We start from the raw sequence: 27602 nt of genomic DNA, 5'->3' as shown, positions 1-27602 counted from the left end.
ACTAGCTGGAATAACCCCTTATGCTATTAGCGATCAGGTAGGAAGCAAACAGCAAACAACACATATTTACCTTAATTACCTATCATTAGACCAGAACGATGGGAAATGCAATAAAAGAGATTAATATAACTTACACTGTATTAGCAAATAAACAATTTATAAAACATTCTCATAAGTGAAATTTATCTGGGGATACGGTACATATCCTCGCGGCCCAGAGTAATGGAGCAAACATTTCAATTCATATCTAAAATATTGTCAAAAACTTGGAACACAATTGGCGCCGTGACTTTGACACCATCCGTATTAAGAATTTACTGCGCATAACTATTTTATGTTTTACATTAAAAAGTAAAATAATATTTAAAAAAATGTTGCAAATAAATAATTAGTAGTTTTCCACATCTGGGCAAAGTGATGAGGCATTCACATAATATTTTTAATATAAAACATGCTTTATTCATTTTTCTTAAACCTATAATTACATTTCATACAAGTTTCTTCTCATTTACATACAAACTAGTACCTACGTGGTGCACTTAGAATTTTTACGCAACGTAGGTTACTAATTGAATGATGTCGGATGAAGAGATGATTTGTGAAAATTGAAAACTAATCCATAATGCGAAAATTAAATAAAAATCATTTTGTAAATGTCAAGAGAACATAATTTCTATTATTAATACACAATTGTATAAATTTAGCTTAAATGAAATGTATTATGAGTAGGTACAAAATTCGAACTTACGTCTAGCTAGGTACAACATTACAGTTAGTTTAAACAATTTGGTACACATTCGTTGCTCATTATAACACTTAAACACAGTATTAACAACCGCTTGGAAATGAAGGAATGGGAATGTTTTTTTTTTTTAAACAAAAAATTTCAGTTTTTTGCCACTTCCTTTCAAGTTTTTTTTAAGGAACATCATCTGTTTCTACCATTTTGTAAGTTTTTAATTAAAAATTAAAGAATGGAAGAATTTTTTGGATGCATTACAAATTAAATACTTCGACATGATTATTGGCACTATACATTTGAAAAAATTCATGGAACTATCTTGTAAGCGGACACACAGTCAATAATTTATTGCCTTATAAAATATTATAACAAATGCATTAAACATGGAAAAATGGTTAAATGGAGTATTCATAAGTAAATTTATAAACGCATCGAATACACAAGTAATCGACTAGCAAAAATTTTCCTGTTTCAATTAAAGCATGGGCATTTTACTACTAAAAGTATAAAAATTTATATGATTTGATATCTTGCAAAACTTCTTTGCTATATGAATTCCTAAACTAACAAGCAAAGCACCAATATCTTGTGCTCAGGGCTTCTCCAATATGATATATGTATAATTTTATAGTGACAAAACTGCACATTCATGATGATTGATCAAATGAATGATTATAGGGAAATCATTAATTGACTTACGCTTGACAATTAAATCAATTATTTAGAAAATAAAATTTTAAAGTTATTATAGACACACCCTTAAAATTTTTAGAAAGCATTTTCTCCTTGAACATATTCTGGTCACTATTAGAAATTCAATAAAGATTTTTGGTTTCATTAAACATTATAAATTACACAAGATGTCGTCGAACTAACAACAGTCGCGGATTATTTCGAATAGATAATATAATTTCATCTAAATTTAACTAGAAGCCACAATTTGAAGTAAATATGCGTACTATCATGTTAACCGTACAAAATAGTTTAGGAATGAATATTTTTACACTGGATATACCACCAATACATGAGTAAATATTCATTGCATTGCATTGAATAAATATTCATTGTAAATAAACATTGCCCAAATGACATCGCTCTCTATCCCGCATCCATCTCAGTCTCATCGAAAACAAACCACCGTAGACTAGAAGTTTTCAATAATTTTACAAGGCCGATACACATTCGATCACACGAACATCAGTACGGAGTCAGCTACACAAGTGTTTCATACTTGTCAAGAACCTGCGACTGATTGTTTTCGTCGCCGTGAGAGCGGGAGCGGGTCCGCACGGGCGTGTCGGGCGTCGCACGAGGTCGCGGCTTACGGTCGTGGCCGCACGTGCATGCCACTGACGCCTGGCGCTTGAGCGTGTGGGCACGTGTGCCCGCCCAGTGCGCCTCCAGGGACTCGCTGCGACCGTAGGCGTGACGTCGCGGCCGCATTGTGCCGCCCTGTACCGCACAGCCCTGAGCCGCGCCGCCCTGCCCGGTACAACCCTGCGCTGCAGCACCCTGCACCGGTCCCTCGTTGCGCACACACGCCCCTGCTCGCCGAAATGAATCGAAAACTCGTTCTTCGATTTCCTCGATATCTTTCTTTTTAACGAGCCAGATCTCCTCTGATCCGCGCGTGAAATAACTGGACCCCTTGCTTACCGAATGGCGAGGATCCCGCCTCTGGACCGACGTTTTGGAGCGAGCCTCCGTATCATCATCAGATTGATCGCGAGTACGATTTCCGTCAGGCCCTGCGACGTTGCGAAAAGCAGTATCGCGGGATGGGAAACGATCAGCAATTTTCGCACCGAGACTCGGTGATCGAATGGTGATTTCAGAGGTCACTGCGGTCTGACGGAATTCTGGCTTTATTATTTTCTGGGGTTCGGGCCGAGGCCGGTCTCCGTTTGTGGGTTGCCACCGCGAAGAGACAGAGTTGATTCGATCCGATTGAGGAACAGGCGAGCTAACAGATGGAGACTCATCTTTTGCATCAGAGGTTAGACGAGAAACGCGGGGCCGGCGCATGGACCCCGGTCGGGACAGACGTCCCACGGTCGCTTCCTCTGCTGCTTTCTCAAATTTCTTAATCTTATCACCAACTCCATTAGACTCCTCTTCCTTTGATTCATTTGTGCTTTCATTTACGGGTCTAGTCTCAGTCTTATTCTGTTCTATTTCGGGTGCAACAAGTGTCAATTTTTCGATTTTTGGAGGAATTTCACGAACGATAGAATCATCCCGTTTTAGCGCTTTGGCATGCATGTTCCGATCGCTTTTTGATTGACTTTCATTCGATTTTAGTTGAAGAGGTGGAGATGTAACTGTTTCTAGATTGACGAGTTCTATTGGTGGAGGTGGCAGATCGTCGGGCGGTGACGGGGAGCTTTTCAATGCTGAGGTACTCTCATTTGTTTTAGTTTTGGGCAACGGTAACGGAACAACAGGTGAATTCGACGTTTTCGATTCAACAGTTTTCTTTATTGAAGATGAGCGTTCAAATACAGCAGGAGATGGCTTTTTTACGATTTGAGTCGTAGCTAATGATGTAAGTTTAATAGAACCTTTTTTTGGAGGAGACGAAGTTTGAAGAATAGAACGTGGAGCTTCTCGAGAAAGGACAGGAGTTTTGGGTGGCGAGGATTCCTTATTTGGGGTCGTAAATTCCGGCGGGGATACGGTTTTCGTGGGCATAGACGGAGAGTCGGTCGAGCGGCGCGCCTCTATATCGCGACTCAGAAACGATGGGTTCCGAGACACTCGGCAGGGGTCCCGGGGCGAGGCGCGACGTCACGCCCGAGGCTCCGTCCACTGGTCCGAGTCCTCCTCGGAGTCCGACTCGCCGGAGCTGGAGTCGCTCAGCTCGACCGCCACCCGCCGCGCCAGTATCGACGCCACGTCCAGTAGCGGCGGCGCGCCCCGCAATGTATCGTACCGACCCGTCGTCTCGTCGCACCGCTTCTCCACTTTCCTCAGTTTTATACCTGAAAATTTAAATTAAGATTTGCAACGTATTTATAAATAAGTAGTTTACATTAGATTATTAATCTGTACTCAGAAATTAATAAGCGTCATCATAAAGTGACTTGAAAATTATGATGACGCTTTGTCAGTAAAGTAGTAAATTTGAATAGAATAAATTTATAGTCACCAGTTCTTTGTAGGTTTTTAAAATAAATTGCAATAGTATGCGTGCGGGTCGTAGTGTAGTTATTGAAAAATCTATATATATAAAAATGAATTGATGTTCGTTAGTCTCGCTAAAACTCGAGAACGGCTGGACCGATTTGGCTAATTTTGGTCTTGAATTATTTGTGGAAGTCCAGAGAAGGTTTAAAAGGTAGATAAATATGAAAATGCTCAGAATTAAATAAAAATAACAATTTTGTTTTTCCCCTTTATTGTGTTCCCCGTCGGACGGATTCCTTTTGTTTGTTTTAAGTTTATTTTACAAAAGTTTAGGTCTTTTATTTATCGATTGAGGCACTACGAAGTCTGCCGGGTCCTAGTTAGTCAATATTACTTTTTAATTTATTTTTGTGCAATAAAGAATTGGGCCTAGCGTTTTAAATATACCTATCTAATTACAATAATTGAACAGGAGAAAAAAGTTTTAAATCACGTTAATTAAAAAATAACTAACCAACAACCAGTAAACAAAGTTTTATGTCTAGGCTATGATACATACCATCACGTATGGCCTTTAGTAGATCAGAGCGCGGATCGGGCGGCGGTTCTGGTTGGTCTCGTGGCGGCTTGAGGGCAGAGGCGCCACGCAGCAGAGAAGCCGGAGAGGGTGCGCGGGGTCGGTCCTCTGGAGGCGCCGGGGGGCGGGCGGGGCGGGAGGTGCTGGGGGCGGGGGCACGCATGATGTAGCACTCTCCTCTGACGACATCATGCCTGAAACACGATTTATAATGTCTAGGTGTTCCGTTATAATCGTTTCTCCGGCTATCAATCTAGTCTCCCCCTCTCCCCCTGTTAGAACTCGATCTAATACTATTCTTTTTTTTATTTTTTATTGCTTAGATGGGTGGACGAACTCACAGCCCACCTGGTGTTAAGTGGTTACTGGAGCCCATAGAAATCTACAACGTAAATGCGCCATCCACCTTGAGTTATAAATTCTAAGGTTTCAAGTATAGTTACAATGGCTGCCCCACCCTTCAAACTGAAACGCATTACTGCTTCACGGCAGAAACAGGCAGAGTGGTGGTACCTACCACCAGTATTATTCTATTATCGATTCACATTATAGTTCCTCAGCTTGTCTTACATTGTTTTCTCTTTTATTCATACTTTAAGTACTGGCGTTATAGGCGAGTTGTCCATAGAACGAAACCAAAAATCAATGTAATCAAGATGCCAATTTCTATATGACAGCATAATAAATAACATATAAACAATGAGCTCCGGTCTAGCATCAGATGGTTCGTCTAAGCCGCGTTCTGTTGAATTAAAACGAAAACATATGGTTCCGTTTTTATTTAAAGTTTAACGAGAGATTCGCAATACCGATGACAGCGTGCATGTGGTCGAGATGGGCGTCCAGTGCGGTGCGGTGCGGCGGGGAGGCTCCGTTGTGTAGCGGCGCGTTAGTCTCGGGCGGCGGTGGGGGTGGCGGTAACGTAGACCTGTGATAAATAAATCTTACATTATTTTTGAAGCCAAACACTGAATATTTTACAAACTTTTATTGATGGTAGAACTTCTTGAGAGTCCGCGCGGGTAGGTACCACCACCCTACCTATTTCTGCCGTGAAGCAGTAATGCGTTTCGGTTTGAAGAGTGGTGCATCTATTGTAACTATACCTGAGACCTTAGTACTTATATCTCAAGGTGGGAGGCGCATTTACGTTGTAGATGTCTATGGGCTCTAGTAACTACCTAACAGGGGCTGTGAGCTCGTCCACCCATCTAAGCAACAACAAAAAGCGACTCATCATTTTGACATAATTTATCACGAAATAAAAATAAAAATTTAAATTGCACCTGTGACTAGAATATATTTCATATTATCAATGGTTGTGGTCTAATGGCTAATTATATTCATTTTCATGTAGGCAAGCCTTAAATAATTAACTTTTACCTCAGAAGGTTACGCAATTAGAGAGATAATGCATGCATGATGCTCCAAACTATTGTTATGTGATTAGGCAGTTCAATTTCAAATTAAATAGAATAAGCAAAATGAGCAGTGGATTTATATTTCATGTTCGTAAGGTCACGTTGTAATCATTATATTAACGCAGGCAGTAAAGTGACCTGGTAGGCGTGTTCAGGGCGGAGGGCGACGCGAGCGGCTGCAGGGGCGGCGGCGGCGCGGCGGCGGCGAGCGCGGCGGAGAGGGCGGGCGGCGCGGGGGGCGGCACGGACGGGCGCGCGCGGCGAGGCGTGCCGGCGCCGCCCGCCACCGACACGTAGATCGGCTCCGACACCGAACCGTACGGACTCTCTTCCGGCATTACAGCTGAGAAATAAAATGTATGCACGTCTGGATATTATGGACGGGAAAAAAAACCAAAAGAGAAAAAAATATATAGCAACATCTTCTTCCAGTGACATTTCAATAAGCATGGCGCGTAACGGAAGGAATTTAGATGGCGCGTAACCGAAAAACGTTACATACATTTTTTCCTCCCTACGTCGATAAAAAAGTTTCACTTCAAAAATTACTAGATGAAAAATAAAATTTTTTTATTTTTTATTTTTGTCTTTTAGAAATTATATTTAAACACGAATAACATATTGATAAAAGTATGAAATATTCCAAGATCGTTTAGGCATTTTTAAGTGAACACGTGAGTTCAAAAGACACAAATAATATTATATGTATAAATAAACAATTCATTTTCTTGGTCTAACCTTAAACCAATAAGATTAAGTGAAATAGATGATACTTGAACTTTTTTTTCATTAATAAAAAAAAATATGAAAAAACAATGCCTCACCATGTCCGTTACCAGTCAATCTCGTTCTGTTGTTCTGCTGGTTCTCAATTTCTATAGAGTTCGGTCTAGCCGGTTGTGTGGACATCGATCGATTAATTGAAGTGCCATAAATACCGTCAGGAACGTTTGTTGCTGCAAAATTGTACTTTTTATTCAATATGTGCTCGGATTTACAATTTACTTCTTTATATCACTGTGAAGGTTTTCTTTTAATCTTGACACTTTGTTTACTATAGTATTTGCTCTGTTTAACCCTTTGACTGCTACAAGGGTCACCAGTGCCCTACGTGTCGAGCTGAAGTAGTTATGTCGGCAAACTAACAAACATTTATTTTTAAAACAATAAAATTAAGAGCGTCATCTCTTTAGTAAAGATCAATTTTAGCTCATTAACATTTTAACTAAAATAAAGTAAATGTTCTTAATATTTTTAGTGAGGCTGTTTTTACATGTGAAAGGTTATTTGGTTTAAACAACATTTTTGAAACTTTACGAGAGAGCCATTTAAACTTTAAAATTTGGAAAAAATATCTTAACACAAAAAAACTTCTTCAGCTATTTCAATGTGGTTAACTTAATTAAAGTTCAATTTAAAACATTGAATAGTTGATACTAATACCAATCAAAAGGCAGCTTTAATTACAAAAATAAATGTCGCGTATTAAGCGAAATGTCGCCTTTCACCCCTCGATATATATATTCATGCTAAGCTGTTTTGGGAGGCACTAGTTCGGTGAATCTAGAATAACCCCTCGAGGTTACTAGAATAGGTAAAAATAATTCAATTCGTTTGGGAGGAAGTGTACAGTCGGTACTGACCGTGGTAGAGGGTGTCGGCGCGGCGGTCGGTGGGCGAGGTGTGCGGCATGATGTGCTCGCCGCGGTTGAGCGCGGCCTCGCGGTGCCGGTCGCGCGTGGAGTGCGGCGGCCGCACGCGCCGCGCCCCCCGACCCTCCGCGCCGCCGCTGCGGGGCTGACGCACCTGATACAGACATTCGTTACATATTGCTAGTACATATATATCGATATCGGTATACTGGGTGTTAGGAGACCCCTTCCGAAAACGAAACCAGACGATAGTACTAATGAACTCTGATGATGGGAAAGAAAAAAAATCGATCCTGATTTTTAATAAAACATATTTTTTATGAAATTCATTTTTAATGAAACGATAAATTCATAAAAAAAGTGTATGTGTGTGTGTGTGTGCAAGTCACACACAGTAGAAGTGAAACTTATAAATAAGATAAAGATATAGATATACTGACTATCCCACTACACAGGAGTATACATATGGACAAAGTTTAGTAGACGATAGTGGGGATGCTACGAAAAGTCGCACAAAGAGGAGACCAAGAACGTCTAATGTGTTCTATCTCATTCTCTCGCCGGCTGAATCCTATACATTTATGTGTTTGTGTCTCTATGGACTTATTTTTTCGTTTCATCGAGTTTGAAATCACAACGATTCTAAAGAAGTTTCACTTCAAAAATACATTACTTTACTTTAAAAAAAAACCAGCAATGAAACACTAAATCAAAAACAGCTAATGCTCGGGTCAACGAACGCACGGGCGCACGGCCCTTAGCGCTGCGTTTTGTCTTCATTTTCGGAAGCGGTTTCCTAGGACCCAGTATAGTATGATCACTGACACCTCAAGTTAGAAGATTCATTGTACGCATTCTATTCCCTCTATTATTGACCGTTTCCAAGAAAATAAGTTTTGATAACACCAGAACTCTTCAATAATTACTAAACAAATCAAAAAGATAATCGTTTGACAAAGAGACGAGAAAGTAGTACTCAAATATTTTGCCTTTACCTATTTATTCATTTGTATTTAAATAAAAACAATTGAAAGAGAACAACAGTTGACAGAATTCACTTATTCCAATAATGGTCTAATGACGATATCGACTATACAACCTGACCAGACAACAAATAAATAAAAAATAAATAAATAAATTTGTATCGATGTCTCAATTCAAGCTGATACACAGTACAATCACAATCAAAACAACAATCAACGATTTGTTTGGAAAATAATGGTCTCTTGGAAAGGGCTAGTAGAGCTCGGGGATTCTCGATTCTGTGTATAATCCTTGTAGACATAATATATTTACTGGTGGTAGGCCTCTTGTGAGTCCGCACGGGTACTACCACCCTGCCTATTTCTGCCGTGATGCAGTAATGCGTTTTGATTTAAAGGGTGGGGCAGCAAAAGAATAAACTTTCACTGTCATTATCCGTCCACAAATTAAATAGCTCCTTAACATTCTATCATTCAAAAATATTTTCACTTTCTGCGTAAATGAAGTGGAGGTAAAATTTAGCGTTATGCCAAAGTAACTATTCCACGCGGACGACGTCGCGGACTAAAGCTAGTGTTAACTGTATAACTCATGCAAATTTTTATTTTCCCACTATCGTAAATTTAATTCGAGAATCCTCAACAAACCTTCTTCCCTCTATCGTGCTGAATTCGTTCCGTATCTTGGAGCATTTCCCTTCGCCACAGCTCGAAGAAGTAATCGGGGTCCGTGTAGAACTTCCTCGCGTCCCTGCCGTCGTCTCTGAACTCGTTGAGGCGTTCGAGGGGCGGCGGCCGGTCGCACTTGGCGTACGTCGCCAGCATCGCGGACGGCATCGTGTTGCGGGAGAAAAGCTGTTGCTCGAACGAACGAGACGAACGGAAGGCCTTACGCATCTGGATGTCTTGGATTGACACTGAAAATAATCATTAGTAAGCCGAATATAAATTTCGATAATTATTGCTTAAATAAATAGAAAGTTGACTATGGAAATAAACTAGACCAGGGCTGTCTAAGCTACACACCTTCGCGGGCTAATAAAATTGACTACAAAAAATGGAGGGCCACAGAAAAAAATATTTTCAAAAACTAAATACTCTCCGGTAGTTCTCCCAATAATAGTAAAAGATAGCTTCACTTTTAAATGGTGACATGGGAGTGGAATGTTACCAGAATAAAGATAAATTATACCAAATATTGATTATATGTTTTGGCAAAAAATCTATCATTCAAACTGTTTATCCAAAACTATTTTCGGATTAAAACCTGCATCGCCGGCCGCATTAAAACAAGCTGTGGGTCGTTTTTCGGACAATCCTGAACTAGAGAACAGAGCAGTAGTACTGTTCTATTAACCCTTTGCACTCGATAGATGAGCCTCACTCACCACTTTGTTTGATTTTTTTTATTGCTTAGATAGGTGGAAGAGCTCTCCTGGTGTTAAGTATTTACTGGAGCCCATAGACATCTACAACGCAAACGCGCCACCCAGCTTGAGATACAAGTTCTAAGGTCTCAGTATAGTTACAACGGCTGCCCCACCCTTCAAACCGAAACGCATTACTGCTTCACGGCAGAAATAGGCAGGGCGGTGGTACCTACCCGCGCGGACTCACAAGTGGCCCTACCACCAGTAAAAAATGATGATTGATGCGGAAATTCAATGCGCTGTTTTAACTATTTATGTTTCTTTGTTTACTGATATACACCTTTTTTATGTTCCCGATATCGATAATTTTGTCATTTTGTCATTCAATCATGTGGTGAGCGAGATTCACCTCTCGAAGACAAAGGGTTAATAATACAATTAATTTGAAATCATGACAACTCAGTTGAAGAGCGTAATTCAAGACCAGAGTGTAAACGCTGATTGTTGACTCCACTGTGGACTTCTTATGACTTAAATGGATTGTGATAAAGAGTATGAGTAATAATAAAACAAAAAATCACCTTCTTCAACACCAGAATCGAGTTGCGTCACCTTTATAGCAAGCCTGTCTATCCTCGCTTGGAGCACATTAGTTCTGTCCGCCAGGTTCGTGGCCTCCCGGGTCAATTCACCAAACATGTCCTCAGCATGCTTGGAGAGGGAAGAGAGTTGTCTGTAATATTGGAACAGTGTATTGGTAATAATGTTTATCGCATTCTATTGCTTAGATGGGTGGACGAGCTCACAGCCCACCTGGTGTCACGTGGTTACTGGAGCCCATAGACATCTACGACGTAAATGCCAGCCACCCACCTTGAGATATAAGTTCTAAGGTCCAAAGTATAGTTACAACGGCTGCCTCAACCTTCAAACCGAAACGCAATTACTGCTTCACGGCAGAAATAGGCAGGGTGGTTTTCGATTAATGTTTCGAGAAAATTATCTCTTCCTTCTTGAAGAGTCATTTCACCGGTTTCTGCTAATTGAAACCCAACTGTGACATGATGGAATGACTATACAACTATCATATTTTATATTAGTGGTACAGGACTGAAGACCTAAGGGTATTCGAATTACGACTGACATGTCCTTGACACGAGGTATTATAAGACTGGCTCATTTCATTCTCAATCTATTCATTATAGACAAAAACAAAATAGCTAAGAAGTACCATTTTCAACTCTGTTTATCAAGCAATGTTTATTTGTTTGTATGTAATGGAATCTTTGAACGTCATTTTCGCCGACCAAGACCGCGCCCGATTAACATGAAAATTTGCTTACGCGTCAAGGATCGATAGCAATAAAATGCCTTAATAATTTCACTCTAACTAGAGGTCCCGCAGTAGTCGGAATTCGACTATAATTATTTGGATTTGTAAGTTTGTACACTATTATGATTGTGTTTTATATGTACTTCTATAATCATAAATTTCGCCAAGACTACACTATAAAAAATATTAACAAAGACAAACAATATTTTTAATCTATTCTCAATTTGACAACAGACGTCAAGAACAAAAGTTTGACAATAAATAGTATGCATACGTGTGTGCGTCAAATACATGGTATGTAATCTGTGTAATGTTTTCTTTATTGATTTAATGTATCTTTTATGCATTATTTAAAAAAAAATTAGCATTGTGCACTTCTTCTCTATATTCTCTATAATTGTGGAAAATATCATACTCCTCCGTCCGCGCAATTTTCGTAAAAAGGGATACAAAGTTTTTACTTCACGTATTAATATATAGATATCCGAACAACAGATATCAACAGAATAATAAATAAAAAAGAAATTAATAATTATTAATTCGGTTAGCTATTTAAGCTTGTTCTTTTTTTTTATTTATAAACTACAAATTTTTTCATTTGTTTAAATAATAATTAGAAACATTGACGATCTTATTATTATTAGTAAGAATCAACAGATATGAGTAGAAGGGTTGTTTTGATAATATCCCACGCCTTTTTACAATAAATTCACTTTTTCTTACACTATTCTTAATTCAAATTTATTTTCTATTTTTTAGTTGGATTTTCTATAAAAGCGTATTTTGTAAGTTTTTTTAATACTATTATTTAAAAACTTTAAAAATAAATATTTTTAAATTTTTTAGTTGAATTTCAATTTTATAATTATTATTTTTTTCAATTTTTTTTTAAATGTTGAATGTCTTTGGTCCTTAATAAGTATGCTAAATTTCGAGTTAATCCGACATTTTGAAGGGGGTCAAAATCATGTTCAAAGATTCCGTTACATACATATACGTCTGAAGCTAATAAAAGCGTATTAAAAAATAGAAACTGTTTCTTGTTATGTTTATTGAAATCTTGAGATGTCAAAGGTTTCGGTCAAATTTCGATCGATCGTTAGTTGAAACTTAGGCTTATTATGTAATTTAATGCGTAGTAAGGTGGGGGTCTAGGGAACGTTGTATAGTACGCACCTGACAGTGTTCGCAAGGGTGCCATTGGTGACGGCCTCCAGTTCCGAAGGCACCGAGAGCCGCTCCGGTACCGTGCCCCGAGACACGTGCACCGGCTCCACGCAGCGCTTCGGCAGCGGCATGGCTGCGTCCACCTCCCAGCTACCTCGTCTGCATCACTGGTCAGAAAAATTACACCGTATTACATTTACAGATCTGTAAAGAAAGAATGTTTACAATCTAGGACCTCTTGAATCCGCACGGGTGGGTACCATCGCCCTGCCTATCTCTGCCGTGAAGCAGTTATGCGTTTCGGTTTGAGGGCGGGGCAGCCGTTGTAACTATACTTGAGACCTTAGAACTTCTTTCTATCTCAAGGTGGGTAGCGCGTTTACGTCGTAGACGTCTATGGGCTCTAGTAACTACTTAACACCAGGTTGGCTGTAAGCACCATCAAAGCAATAAAAAAAAAAGAAAAAAAATCAGAAGCGTCTTGCAACGTCTTAAAACAAAGGCAGATAATTGATTGCCGACACAAAAACAAAATAAAAATGCATTGAATTAAAATAAAACTTATTTTAATTCAAATCTAATCAACCTATTAACGTAGAAATCCATTCCTCTTTGAGGGGAAAAATTACACGGTATTACATTTACAGATCTGTAAGGAAAGAATGTTTACGATCAGAAGCGTCTTGCAACAGGCACTTCTGCGAATAACGTGCTTAAAACAAAGGCAGATAATCGATCGCCGACACAAAAACATAAATGCACACATCATTGCACATCATGCACATGTCATTTTAATTCAAATGTAATTAACGTAGAAATTTACTACTTTGAGGGCATTATAAAAGCCTACACAGGTGAAACTGAAATGTGCAAATGTTTTACTAAGACATACACAAGATGCTGATTCAAATTTCCCTATCTATTCATTGATATTGTTTTTATTGGACGGGCGCATTGCTGCCGTGTACCATAAGCGTTTGGACTTGAAGGGTCAACAAGGAGATGAAACAATAATTATGCAACAGAAGGGACTTCATATTTTAAGAGGGGTGGCCGCATTCACGCTATGAAGCCTATGGGCTCCGTTAGCACTGTATAGACCGTGAGCTCGCTCATTTATTTACGATATAATTTAAGAATTATTTCCCGACATTAGAGCCGCAAGGTCTCAGATATGAATAATTTGAAAATATTATTGTATTTTATTTATAACGATATATCGATAAGAACATTTTTAAGTTGTAGTTCATTAATAGCTCGTTGAAAACAGTCACGTTCCGCCGTGATAATCGTTACTTGTATGCAAAACACAAATTTATTATTTATAAATTACTCGCACGCCACCAACTGTAAGTTATTTTTACTATGCCTATAAACTAAAATGATATGGCAGTGCATAAAATACGAACAAACAAACGAACAGCAAAAAACGACATCATTTTTATTTATTAGATTACTCGAAATATTATAGTGGTGGTTGTAAATAATGGAAAGTTCGCAACTGACAGTATTCGCAAGAGTGTCGTCACCGGACATCAAAGAACCTACACTCTAATCCGTATAAAACACGTTTTATCTTTTCAAAAAGCAATCCAACCATATTTCTGATGTGTACATCTTGTTTGAAGCTAGCTTAAGAGTAATTCCCCGTAAAGAAAACGCTTGGAGGGGGGCGCGAATAAAAGTTGTCGAACACATAAGGGGAAAGGTCGGGAAACCGACATTTAAATATTCGATTCCAATTATATAGCCTGTTTTTGTCGGCTTTCTGTAAGTACGGACTTCTGTAAGAATCGAAAGTACGCTTGGAAAGTCCGATACTTGGGTTTTGGTCGTTACCTGAATTATTGAAGCGAAACATTAAGACTCCTCAACGTGGGTTACATTGGAGCGTCTGTCGCTCGACTGTTTTCCGGAGTTTCACGCTTCGCACGTGTTCCTTACGATAAAATATTAGTAAAGTTGGCGTGTGCATTTACAAAGCGATGTGTGGCGTGTCAGACATGATGCGTGCTATTCTATTAAAGTGGCGAACTAGTTTCGTTTCCGTTATCACGTCATGATCGTGTTAGATTTGAATAAACACATACGTTCTCAATACCATGAGCTAGTGGCGTCCGCAGAATACATATTGGGTAATTCATAACAACTTAAAAAAAACAGGTAAATCAGTGAGATGATAATATGAAACAGCTTCTTGAACAATGAGGAACTTAAGGCCGCTGCATACGTGACGGGTTTTTATACGGACGGGACGTGAACGGAACGGGGACGTGACTGCCTCGTTCAAAACGGGAACGTAATGTAAATGCATACGCACCGTGACAGTGACTCGGATCTAACGTGCTAGTGTTGTGAACAAGGAAAGGTGGATTTTTCATTTCAAGAATTGGCTTTAATTGCTATTGCTCTAGATGACGAAGTAGCTACGACCGTGAACAGGAAAAAGAGATTTTCTGTACATCCTACATGGCAGAATAGAATTATATATTATTATATAATTAAATTATATAATGCTGGATTTGACCGTACACACTCGATTAGTTTTTCGTTATCCATTTTCGACACTTGCGTATCAAGACGTCACTAGTTCTCTCTCCGGAACGAACGGAGTGACTGTGCATACGTAGCGGAAACACGGACGGGACGGGACGTACTAAACATCGTCGGCGACGATGTTTAGCACGTCCCGTGAGTGCCACGTACCCGTCCCGTCCGTGTCTCCGTGAAATATGCTCTTTCATATACATTTTGTATGAAACGATGTTTGCCAAACTTCCCGTCCCGTCCCGTCCGTATAAAAACCCGTCACGTATGCAGCGGCCTTAACTCTACTGGTGGTAGGGTGTCTTATGAGCCCGGACGCGTAGCTACGACAACCCCACCTATTTAGACTGTGAATCAATAATAGTTTAAAGGTACGTTAGTTGTTGTACTATCAACTGAGACTTAAATTTCAGTTGGCAGCCTGTTAGCAAAACGTAATATACATTGAGTAAATACGCTATAGAATTTACTGCTTTGCCAGCATACTTGGCTTAAACTTAAAATAATTTAAAAAATTGTCATATTTTTCATGTGGCAAAAATGATAGACGAGCTGACGGCCAATCTCATCTTAAATGGTCACCTTCGCAAATAAATATCAACGATGCCACACAGCGAAGCTGCTCCGTACAGACTAATTAACATGATAATTATACAGACGTATAAATACTAGTTTTCCCATATTAGAGTAGACGGATCGTAAACCGCAAACTAGCGATCCGATATTGAAGCTTTCTAAAGCCTTCGAAGACTTACTGATTGCGATTGTAATTGCATAGAAAAATTAATTAATTTGTTTTCATTAAACCGTTGCGCATCAAACCCGTTGAGCGCTTTAGTCGTATCTTCGTTTTTCATTATTTCTAGAGGTATCTAGATTTCACCCACTCCCGACTAGGCGCGTTAACACCTTCGCCATTTGCCCTATCATAATGTATTACCAACCCATACCGTGGGCCCCGAAGGTCAAATACTTAGTCACCCCCAACAGAGGGATGATATTCCGCCCCCACTTAAAGACGGTACGCGACCGTGCCGCGTTCATACTAGAAGCCTCCATCCGATGATTTGCAAACGAAATAAATTGTCCCTTAGAAATAAGGGGACACTCTACAAGACTTGCATATTTATTTATTTATTTATACGCCTATGCAAGTGTAGTGTTCGCTCAGTCGGCCCGCACTAACTTGAAACCCCTTCAAATCATTCATTCCCGTTTTTGCAGGATAACCGTCGGAGCCCTGTGGTTCGTCAGGAACATCGACCTGCACGACGACCTGGACCTAGAGTCCATCATTAAGTATCTACAGTTGGCATCAATGCGCCACTTCGATAAAGCGGCGCGACATGCGAATCCTCTCATCGTGGCCGCCGGAAACTACCTAGCCGATCCTGCGGACCAAATGGTAAACAGTCGACGTCGTCTAAAACACGTCATTTCGGATCCTCCCAATCCACTAACGGTGCTTTTACGTACCCCAAGCACCGGTCATCGTTCTCGTCGAACCCGTCGCTTGCGACGAAGGGCTCGGCGAGTAAATTAACCCACAGACACAGCCCACTGGATCTTCTCAGTAGTGGGTCGCGTTTCCGATCCGGTGGTAGATTCTGCGAAGCACGGCTTTTGCTAGGGTTCGTGTTAGAAACATCGTCAGGTTTGAGCCCCGTGAGCTCTACATACTAGTTAAGGTTACGCTGATATGGTCTCTCTAGAGTCTAGACCATCAGTTGAGGTAATGAAAAAAAAAAATGATTTCACAAAATGCTAACAACAGTTTATAGATAGCTTTGCATTCCGAACAACAACATACCGACCGTCGGTTTTCCGAGCAAAAACGTCCGCTCGGCGGACAATTTGCAATTGTGGTTTCTACAGGGTAAAATTTCTTTTGACTATGGTGATACTAACAATCAACGTAAGATAGAAGGCGCGCGAGCAGACCCAAGATATCGACGTTTTTCATAAAATTGTCAACAGTCAACGGACTTCCCTGGTTACTTATAAAAACATAGTTTAAATTGTATTTTTTTTTATTGCTTAGATGGGTGGACGACCTCACAGCCCACCTGGTGTTAAGTGGTTACTGGGCTTAGACGCGCCACCCACCTTGAGATACAAGTTCTAAAGTCTCAGTATAGTTACAACGGCTGCCCCACCCATCAAACCGAAACGCATTTTTTTATTTTTTTTATTGCTTAGATGTGTGGACGAGCTCACAGCCCACCTGGTGTTAAGTGGTTACTGGAGCCCATAGATATCTACAACGTAAATGCGCCACATACCTTGAGATATAGTTCTAAGGTCTCAGTATAGTCACAACGGCTGCCCCACCCTTCAAACCGAAACGCATTACTGCTTCACGGCAGAAATAGGCGGGGCGGTGGTACCTACCCGCGCGGACTCATAAGTGGTCCTACCACCAGTAAGTATTTAAACATATAGGAAACAAATTAACCATTAAGTTCTGTAAAGAGATTATTGTAGTCTTTACAGTTTGTCTTCTTTAGCGCTGTCAATTTAAATATTTGTTCAATATTATAGCTACTAGTAAGTACATCTTATATTGTACAACAATGTTATAGTTATTTGTCTTATTTTTATTATGACCAGTGTGACATGAACCCCCCTTGGGAACGGTACGCTTTTGTAAAATAGCAATTCTATATTAATAGGAGAAGGGGAGTTAATTATATTCGGACAACGAAAACAACTGCCCTCACATTAAGCTGCTAAAAGATTAATCATTTGCCGAATAAAAGTTCTACTATTTATAATGTACGTCACGTAATGTAGGGGTCAGCGAAAATGTCAGACAAAAGTCGCACTCAGAGTACTCAGGAGACAAAGGCAAGGGCTGCTAGAAGCGAAGGTTTTGGAGAGATTCAAGATTAGATTTTACATTCTTCAAGACTTGTTCAGATACTTTGTTAATTGGGACGGATTTTTTGTATTAACTTAACCTGGTCATTGCATGTGCTTTGCTTCAAATATTTTCCTTACTGCTCGTGACTACATTTATATTTGGTCTTACCTGGTCAGACCAACTATTTAGGATTGCATCTTGTTTTGAATCTTACCAGAAGATCTATGTGCTTCTTGAAATTTAACTTCAAAAGATTGAGAGGGTATGTAAAGTTCATCATTTTTACTGGTGGTAGGACCTGTGAGTCTGCGCGGGTGGGTACCACCACCCTGCCTATTTCTGCCGTGAAGCAGTAATGCGTTTCGGTTTGAAGGGTGGGGCAGCTGTTGTAACTATACTTGAGACCTTAGAACTTATATCTCAAAGTGGGTGGCGCATTTACGTTGTGGATGTCTATGGGCTCCAGAAACCACTTAACACCAGGTGGGCTGTGAGCTCGTCCACCCATCTAAGCAATAAATAAAAAAAACCACAACAACTTTCTGGTGTGAGGTCAATTTCAAACTTACATTTTAACGAATACAATACATAATACAATACTAATGTAGAGAAAAAATATTCAGACTTATTAAAATAGAGTCGTGAAGGGGCAATAAAAACTACATACAATGGTGCATTAATATCGTGCGAGAATTGCTTTCTTTTTTATGTAACATCCTAATTAATGAACTACAAGTCGAAAGTTTTACGTATTTTACGAAAAAGTACATTACTGTCGGACACCTATTTAATAGTACTTCCTTAATTAATTTGTTAATTAACAGCCATTAAAGGAACTACCACCACAACTGGCATTATCAAAATGAAATAATTACTAGCAGGTCAACCGCCGAATTTCACATAGCTACCTACAGCCAATAACAACCTAATTCCTACCCATAGTTCACACATTGGCCACTGGTGATAAGGAGTGTTACAAGTCCGCCAAATATTGACCCAGGGGCCAGTTTATTTCTGTCTAAAAGCAGAAATAAACTGCGGATCAAAAATTATCTGACCTTTCACGGAATCGCAGTATTTCCAAATCACTTCCAAACCAGACGGCGGTATTCCGATATTGACATCTATAGACTTTTATACCAAACATTGGATAGATCGTTAGACCACGATTTAAATAGGTACATAATATATTTTTAAATCTTAATATCATGGACAATCAGTAACAGTTATAATACAATATGCCCACAAATGCGTATGCATCTCAACGGAGATAATCCAAACAAAGATTGACATCACCGGTACGCGTTAGAAGTCTTACGTCATACAGATATTATGTTGTGTCGAAGGGGCTGGTTCTCGTAAGAACAGTTGCTTATAAGCACCGAGATTATCGTGAGCGATTTTATCACGAAAACACCACATACGATTATGGCTTTCAACTATTCACACGAAAAAAAAACTAATTAATCAGAAGGCATCCTTGTGGACTACTCACAGGCTTATCTGTTATGATAATTGATACGAAACAGATTTCAATGCACATTATTTTCTAGACCCCAAAGTAGAAATTTTCAGGTTGCAATGAGAGCATAGAATAGGAGCAATGAGAAACGAATTGAAGCGAAGCCATCTAGTGGCCGACGCCCGTAAACATTTTTGTTGAGTGCTCGAATTGCTAATCTATAACTAATTTATATGTATTATCTATGCACTACAGTGCAATACGCGCGAGCCATAGATAGATAGATGTATTGAACTGAAATTCGCGCAATTTTGTTGCAAAGAACAGAATGTAGTGGAAGTTTAATTATTTTGTACTAGATTATATGTAGATACGTTCTTTTATGAGTTTGCTTGTGAGATATTTCGCAGCTTATTTCAAACGTTTAATTAAATATTTGAAGGAAGCTAATTTAGTTCAATTGAACCTTGATGTTTTAGTGCGTCTTAGTAATAGTTGACAATGCCATGAGTTGCAATGCAAGATTTTTTTAATTGCTTAGATGGATTGACGAGCTCACATCCCACCAGAGCCTATGGCCATTAAACATGGTAAACGCCGCCATTCCCCTTGAAACATAATTTTTAAATCTCAGTTTTACAGAGAACCTTCTCATCGTGGCCGCCGGTAACTACGTCCCGATCATGCGGACAGAATGGAAAGCAGTCGACGTCGCACAAAACGCGTTATTTCGGATCCTCCCGATCCACTAACGGCCTCTTACTAGGGTTCGTGTTAGCAACGTCGTCAGATTTGAGCCCCGTGAGCTCACCTACTAGTTAAGGTTACGCTGAAATAGCCTCTCAAGGCTATCAGCCTAGGTAGGAAAAAAACGGTTGCCACACCCTTCAAACCGAAACGCAATCCGGCAGAAATAGGCAGGGCGGTGCTCCCAAAACGCCCTACCACCAGAAATGAATATGATTTCCGAGTGATAATCCACCTTTAACGAAGATATCCTGCGGTGTTGATAAAATTAATCTGACACCGTAGCCAATTGTAGAGGGCAAATCATGAGAAAGGTCAACGAACCGTCACATCTGGAACTTTAAAAAGTTTTCAAATAAAGGGACGTAAAAAACACACGGTACGATAGAATAAATTCAGTAGTGATATTACTAGTCACTTTAGTTTCACTCTCATTTTGTCACATAACAAATAAAACATTTAAACGTTAATAACAATTCTCTTTCATGTCTCTCGCGACACCATTAATATTTCGTAAGGCATGATATTAGATCATCAATAAATAATATATGCCTGAGTTGCTAGTTTCAAACAATTACTGTTTCGTTCGCATTGAAAATAACACAGACGAAACAATTAGAATCAATTAAACGCCAAAAGTGTTATTTTATTGACGTAGATGGATACTCATCTGATGTTAAGTTCTTACCTACTAAGCTCATACCGCATCGTGAAGCACCCATTCAAAATGGTACACAAGAACGAATGTTATTACATTTTTTTCGTGAAATTTCTTTGTCGATCGACAAAACCGACAAGATCAAAATCCAAAAAAAAATACATAAGTAAATGTTATTTTACTAAACCTAATTCTGGATTCCACTCATTACAAAACACGTGTGGCACTCGGGGACTGCCACAGTAAAGCTATTGCATAGCATTTTTTATCAGCTTATGCAATTATAATTATAATAATAATTAAATAAGACCACGCTATATTTATAAACATTAACATAAGCAAAACATTAACTGTCCCCTCCACTTCGATAAAGCGGCACGACACGAGAACCCTCTCATCGTGGCCGCCGGTAACTACATTCCCGATCCTGCGGACAGAATGGAAAGCAGTCGACGTCGCCCAAAACACGTCATCTCGGATCCTCCCGATCCGATAACGGTGCTTCTAGGTACTTCAAGCACCGGTCACCGTTCTCTTCGAACCCGTCGCTTGCGACGAAGGGCTCGACGCGTAAATTAACTCTCAAACACAGCCCACTGAGTTTCTCGCCGGATCTTCTCAGTGGGTCGCGTTTCCGATCCGGTGGTAGATTCTGCGAAGCACGGCTCTTACTAGGGTTCGTGTTAGCAACGTCATCAGGTTTGAGCCCCGTGAGCTCACCTACAAAAGTTAGGTTTACGCTGACATAGCCTCTCAAGGCAACTGTCCTCTTCACACTCATAAGCTAGACCGCGCGACAGAGAGCAACGTGTGAATGTATTGAACGCGAGCTATATGGTAGGCGGAGTGGGGGTGTTAGGTTTTATTTTCGTTACGGAATTTCTTAATTCAGCCGTCATCAAGGTTGATATTTCGGGAATAACGTGAACTCAGTAAAATTAATAAACGCGGTAATAGCCCGTTCAAAAATTGCATATAAAATGGCGATATTTAAAATCCTAATTCACAATTAGCAACCATGACAATTACAACTTGTTTTCAGATTTGCCTGCATACAATTAGACAATGTACTAGGCTGCACTAAAAGTATCGGGAATGGAATATTTCCACTGTTCCTGTCATATTAAAATCTTTGTAATTGAAAACTCCTTGGTTTTAAAAATCGAATACCATTTATTTATTTAAAAAAAGATTCTCGGTCTTGTCACGAGGTTTTGTCAAACTTGTTTAGTCGTTGAGAAAATGGAATTGACTCGAGAAAATTCAAGAGCGATGATTTATTATGACTTTCGAAGTGGTTAAACACAAAAACAGTGTGTTGACTGGATGATTTCTGCATTTGGTGATGAAGCCCCATCCAAAACCACAATTTATCGCTGGTTTGCTGAGTTTCAACGTGGACGTGTCAAGCTCAGTGATGATCCCCGTCAAGGTCGTCCAAAAACTGCAGTCACCCAAGAAAACGTTGATGCTGTGCGTAAGCTGATTGAGGAAGATCGACATGTGACATACCGCGAAATTCAGGCAACTTTAGACATTGGCATGAGTCAAATACAAATAATCTTGCATGAACAATTAGGTGTAAAAAAGTTGTTTTCCCGATGGATACCGCATTCGCTCTGTGAAGAGCAAAAAGCGGCTCGCGTTACTTTGTGCGTCAGAACTCTCGAAAGATTCCACGCAGGAGACTCAAATGCTGTATACAACATTGTATCAGGTGACGAATCCTGGATATACGCGTACGAACCCGAAACAAAAAACCAGTCACGAGTTTGGGTGTTCGAAAATGAGTTAAAGCCAACAAAAATTGTTCGTTCACGGAGTGTTGCAAAAAAAAATGGTGGCCACGTTTGTTTCCAAAACCGGCCATGTTACGACTATTCCTCTTGAGGGACAAAGAACGGTTAATGCAGAATGGTATGCTAGCATTTGTTTGCCACAGGTCGTTTCTGAACTCCGTAAAGAGAACTGCAACCGCCGCATCATCCTCCATCACGACAATGCGAGTTCTCACACCGCGCACAGAACAAAAGAGTTTTTAGAGCAAGAAAACATAGAATTATTAGACCATCCGCCGTACAGCCCCGACCTAAGCCCTAATGATTTCTATACTTTCCCTAAAATAAAGAATAAATTGCGTGGACAGAGATTTTCATCACCTGAAGAAGCTGTGGACGCCTACAAAACGGCCATTTTGGAGACCCCAACTTCCGAATGGAATGGTTGCTTCAATGATTGGTTCCATCGTATGGAAAAATGTGTCAAATTTCGCGGAGAATACTTCGAAAAGCAATAAATACATTTTTAAATAGTAATGTTGTGTCACTTCGTTAATTCCCGAAATTTTCAGTGCCGCCCTCGTATCATTAATTTATGGATGCAAGCAAAAAGACAATGAAAAAATCGATCTTATCGAAAATGACACGTACAGTATAGTCATAGAAAAATGAATTAATATTGCAGTTACATTTTTGTTAAATCTATTATAAATATTACTATGACCGAAACGTGTCAATCTGTGATTCAATCTATTTTGAGTCTGTTTTTTTTATTGCCCTTGTAGGTATACGGCCCACCTGATGGTGAGTGATTACCGTCGCTCATGGACTGCAGCAATACCAGGGGAAGAGCCAAGCCACTGCCTACCGCTGAAACTCTTTTCCAATAATCAAGAAGTCCTAGACTTTAATTAAATATTCTAATTATTATTTTTGATCAGAATACGCAGAAGAATCAAAAACACCACTTCACCCGTAATTTATCATATCATATAGCAAGAAACGAGATGAAGCTGATTTCATTTTTTTCATAAGCAACCGATTTTGACTGATTCGGTGGTGCAGTAGTTGCGCCACGGGCTGTTGCGCTGAGCGTTGTGGGTTCGATTCCCACATAGGACAAACATTCGTGTGATGAGCAGGTCTGTTTGCTCGTTGTCTGGGTTATAATATATATATAAGAAAAAAAAACAGAATTTTTGATAATGCATATAATGCATAGTCGTTTTTAGAAACTATTTTATTTAATTTGTTGCTAAGCAATTATCATTCACACGGACACGTCAAAGAACGGGATATGTACGAGTGGATTTAAATCGACACATCCGCTGTTTTAATTCATTCGTAATCGAACAGTCCCCCCACGCGGAGCAGATACAGATAACAACGTATTTGTTTTTGAATACTATTGTAAAAAAGTCGGAGCGATTCGCTGGTCATCTGTGTGCTTAGTGTGAGTTTTTTCACGTTCTCGATAGCGTAAAAGTTGTATTTGGTTGGAATTCAATCGTTTGCCTACGTTTGCCGCTAGGGGCGCTGTTCCAACTGCATACAAATTTGAGTTAACTTTTACGCTATCGAGAAAGTTAAAAAACTCACACTAAGCACACTGGTGTTAAATCAAACTGTGTCAAGTTGTGAAAATATAATCTTAAATTATATTGTTCGCAATTTCACCTGAGTTATGTCATGCCTTTAATGGTCCTTTTCGAATGGATGTGTCCGTGGACCAAGTACTGGTATTATAGGGTGACGTGCCGGAGATCTATTTCGGAGGATATTTGTAAATAAATAATTATGTACTATGCAATAAATTTTAATATTCATGTCATTTGAAGAACAAAAGTCGTTCTGATTTAAAGGCTGTCATTATTATAACGCGATTGAGACTTCATGGCCTTATGTCTCAAGATGGTGATATTTCCCACAATAAAAATTCCCGGTTTTGTTAGAACTACACATATATATAAATCGTAGATTATTGCACTACCTAAGAAATTAATGCATGTAGCGTTTAAACTTTGAATTAGCTTGTCGAATTGATAAATTTCCGCATGATCGAATAACTATTATAACGGCTCAAACAGAAATGAAAAACATTACAGTTTTAACGTTACAAAGAATTAATGCCCACGCAACAACGTACGTACGTGTTGGCTACAATCCTTTGATATTTACATTGAAAAAAAAAACCGAAAGGGCGTCGCTGTGCAAGAAAGTGATGGTTGCTATATCGCTATATCATCATAACCATTTACCTAACTTTAATAAACTGGATGACAATGAAGCTTTCTACACAGATTAGGGACAGGTGGAGCGCTAATTCTTGGACCTTCGAGTAGGCGCCTAGAGATAATATTAAATTTATTTCGCACTAAGTGCTTTGCCTTACGAACGTTTCTTTGCTCTAGACTACTCTAGAGGCTGTCTGCTCCCTAGATTGAGTTGTTACAACAATACATCTTTATCTCCCGTTGTTAGACTTGCCATCGCAGAGGGCAGGGTGATAAGAGATATACAATTTTTTAAGTATTTCCGGGATAGTTTAATCTAGAGTTTAATACTATGATGCTCTTATAACCCTAACTTTAAACAGTAGTAGATGGATTACCCTCCCCCAACTACCAAACCCCGCAAAACAATCACTAGAGGCTGGACAAGAACATAAGACTTCATGGTTACTGTTTTGCCTCTGTTATGTTTATAACTTGCAGCTGTGTGACACATACAAACAGCTACCAATAATATAGGACATATCAGATATCAATTCTTAAAATTATTGATCAAAAATACTTTTAAAAATCAGGATATACTTAAAACTACATTCATTCTGATTCAACTATTCTAATAGTGATTTGTTTACAGTGGCATGACATTAAATGATATATTTTGGTATTAAAAGATCATTAATATTGTAGTTAATCAAATGATGTTACAAAATATTGTTAGTTTATTGTTAAGTTACAGTGTTCATTATAAATATCTTGTATGAGAATCTATTACAACATTTGTAACAAAATCTCTTCAGGGTAAAAGTGCAGTGTTTAAGATCATCTTGAGCACTGTAGTAGTATATTTGATGGTCATAAAAGTTAGCCTTCAGTTTGAAATTGGTAAATCAAATTTTTATATTTGAATTTGTCATATACAGCCCACCTGGTGTTAAGTGGTTACTGGAGCCCATAGACATCCACAACGTAAATGCGCCACCCACCTTGAGATATAAGTTCTAAGGTCTCAGTATAGTTACAACGGCTGTCCCGCCCTTCAAACCGAAACGCATTACTGCTTCACGGCAGAAATAGGCAGAGCGGTGGTACCCACCCGCGCGGACTCACAAGAGGTCCCACCACCAGTAATTACGATGTTATTCCTTCACCGTGGAAGTCAATCGTGAACATTTGTTGAGTACGTATTTCATTAGAAAAATTGGTACCCGCCTGAGATTCGAACATCGGTGCATCGCTCAACACGAGTGCACCGGACGTCTTATCCGTTAGGCCACGACGACTAAAGTATTGCATCATAAAGACTTGCAATACGAAGTATTGTAATCCCATTAGGATAGCTGTCAACATTTTGTCTATTTAACATGCAAAATAATGCTTATAGGCCTAGTACATGTTCATGTATGTATCCAATAAATAATCAAAAACCAAGGTAGGCCCCTTGATGTAAAATAATCAAAAGATGATAGATATTTAGGATTTATTTATAATTGATTGTTAATCACCTTTAAAAATATAATACATGTAACCATCCTATAATAGAGTAGATACATTCTTACAAAATCCCGTATTGTGCCAAACCATGTTATATGAGACTTGAAACCAGAACAAAAGGGGAGTAATTTTTCTGAATGAAACATCTCAACTATGTAATGTAACTAACCTATTATATATTTGAAATTAGTTAAATTTCAGTTATTCCCATATATTGTGTTCAAAGTGCATAATGTAATGTGCTTAATAACTTTAAACAAAACCCTCATTACTGTGTTGTAAAAGTATTTTAGTATGATGGTTTCGGGGAATTTCTTTTTGGGGTTTGAGTGTATCAGTGTTACAAAATACTGTGTTATAAGAGGGTTACGTCTACAATGTATATCATACAAAATTATAATTTAAGATTTTCATGATTTCATGTTATAACGAGTTAAAAACACTCAGAACTTTCTCTCTTTACCAAATATCACTTTACCTTTATTGCCAGACTATCCCAGTGACTAATTTTTTTGTGTAAATTTTCAATTTATTTTGTGCAATCTGCACATAACTAACGTTGCTGCCCAAAGTTAGTCAAAGATAGTTGTGGTGTTAATTGTAGTAACAAAGTTGATTCTGGAAAAGTGATCTAAAGTTAAAATAACCCATAAAAGCTCCAAACACTGTACACTGTAAATACTGTATCATAAAACATATTAGTTTCTTTGTTTTTGATTTCTTTAATTCGCTTATTAAATTTGAACCGTACTTCTTTCCATCTATGAACATTTTATTCAAAACTTTAAATCTAATTGGATCTTCTTTACATACTTATTTTTACCATACTAGGTAATTTAATGATACGTCAATTTTAGACTTATATTATGTATTCGGTTTATAGATAAGGATTTGTTAAAAATAGTTTTTTTTTAATACTGAATTTGATTATATTTTTAATTAAATTTGATTTCTCTATAACTTTCAAGAAATAATCGTTCATATATTTCATAGACATTCGCATTTTACGTATTTCTATCAATGATGACAGTTAAACATAGGTGTGGTGACACTTTACACTAATGATAAACCTTCGGTGCTTACCACTACGCCCTAGAGGTATTACAATGCGAAACAATTAACTTGTAAAAAATTTACAATCTAATACATGGGAAATATGCAATAAACATATCCCTTACTAATATATTAACGAAACAATTTTAAGATACAAAATCAAATAATAAAGAAATACCTACTCACCCTCTCCACCCAAGGAAGTCAACAATTTATCTTTACTTTGGTGTTAACTTTGAACACTACAACTGTCACGTTTTTCCAGGTCACATTAAACGGGTACACTATTCTTAACAAACGTTTTACAATGATAACAAACTCAAGATATTACGAGAATTACACATTAGGACCGCCGCTTACTGTGCCACAAAACGAAAATGGCAGGCAGCGTTAAAATCAAT

The 27602-nt window shown here is 38.7% G+C and overlaps 1 protein-coding gene across 1 annotated transcript; it reads right to left on the bottom strand.

Annotated features, from left to right (window-relative positions):
- Window positions 1–124: 124 nt before the first annotated feature.
- On the bottom strand, window positions 125–27602 carry SCAR (wiskott-Aldrich syndrome protein family member 3 SCAR). Its single transcript, XM_028184236.2, is given in 11 exon segments — window positions 125–3723; window positions 4428–4566; window positions 4569–4639; window positions 5255–5373; window positions 6005–6209; window positions 6691–6822; window positions 7510–7672; window positions 9150–9418; window positions 10453–10604; window positions 12381–12538; window positions 27388–27602. Coding segments are annotated over 10 exon segments (1566 nt in total). The 5' UTR covers window positions 12503–12538; window positions 27388–27602; the 3' UTR covers window positions 125–3529.

This window comes from Bombyx mandarina, chromosome 03 (genome assembly GCF_030267445.1).
Source record: "Bombyx mandarina strain Sakado chromosome 03, ASM3026744v2".
NCBI classification, from domain to species: domain Eukaryota; kingdom Metazoa; phylum Arthropoda; class Insecta; order Lepidoptera; family Bombycidae; genus Bombyx; species Bombyx mandarina.
This window is presented reverse-complemented; position numbering and strand designations above follow the sequence as displayed.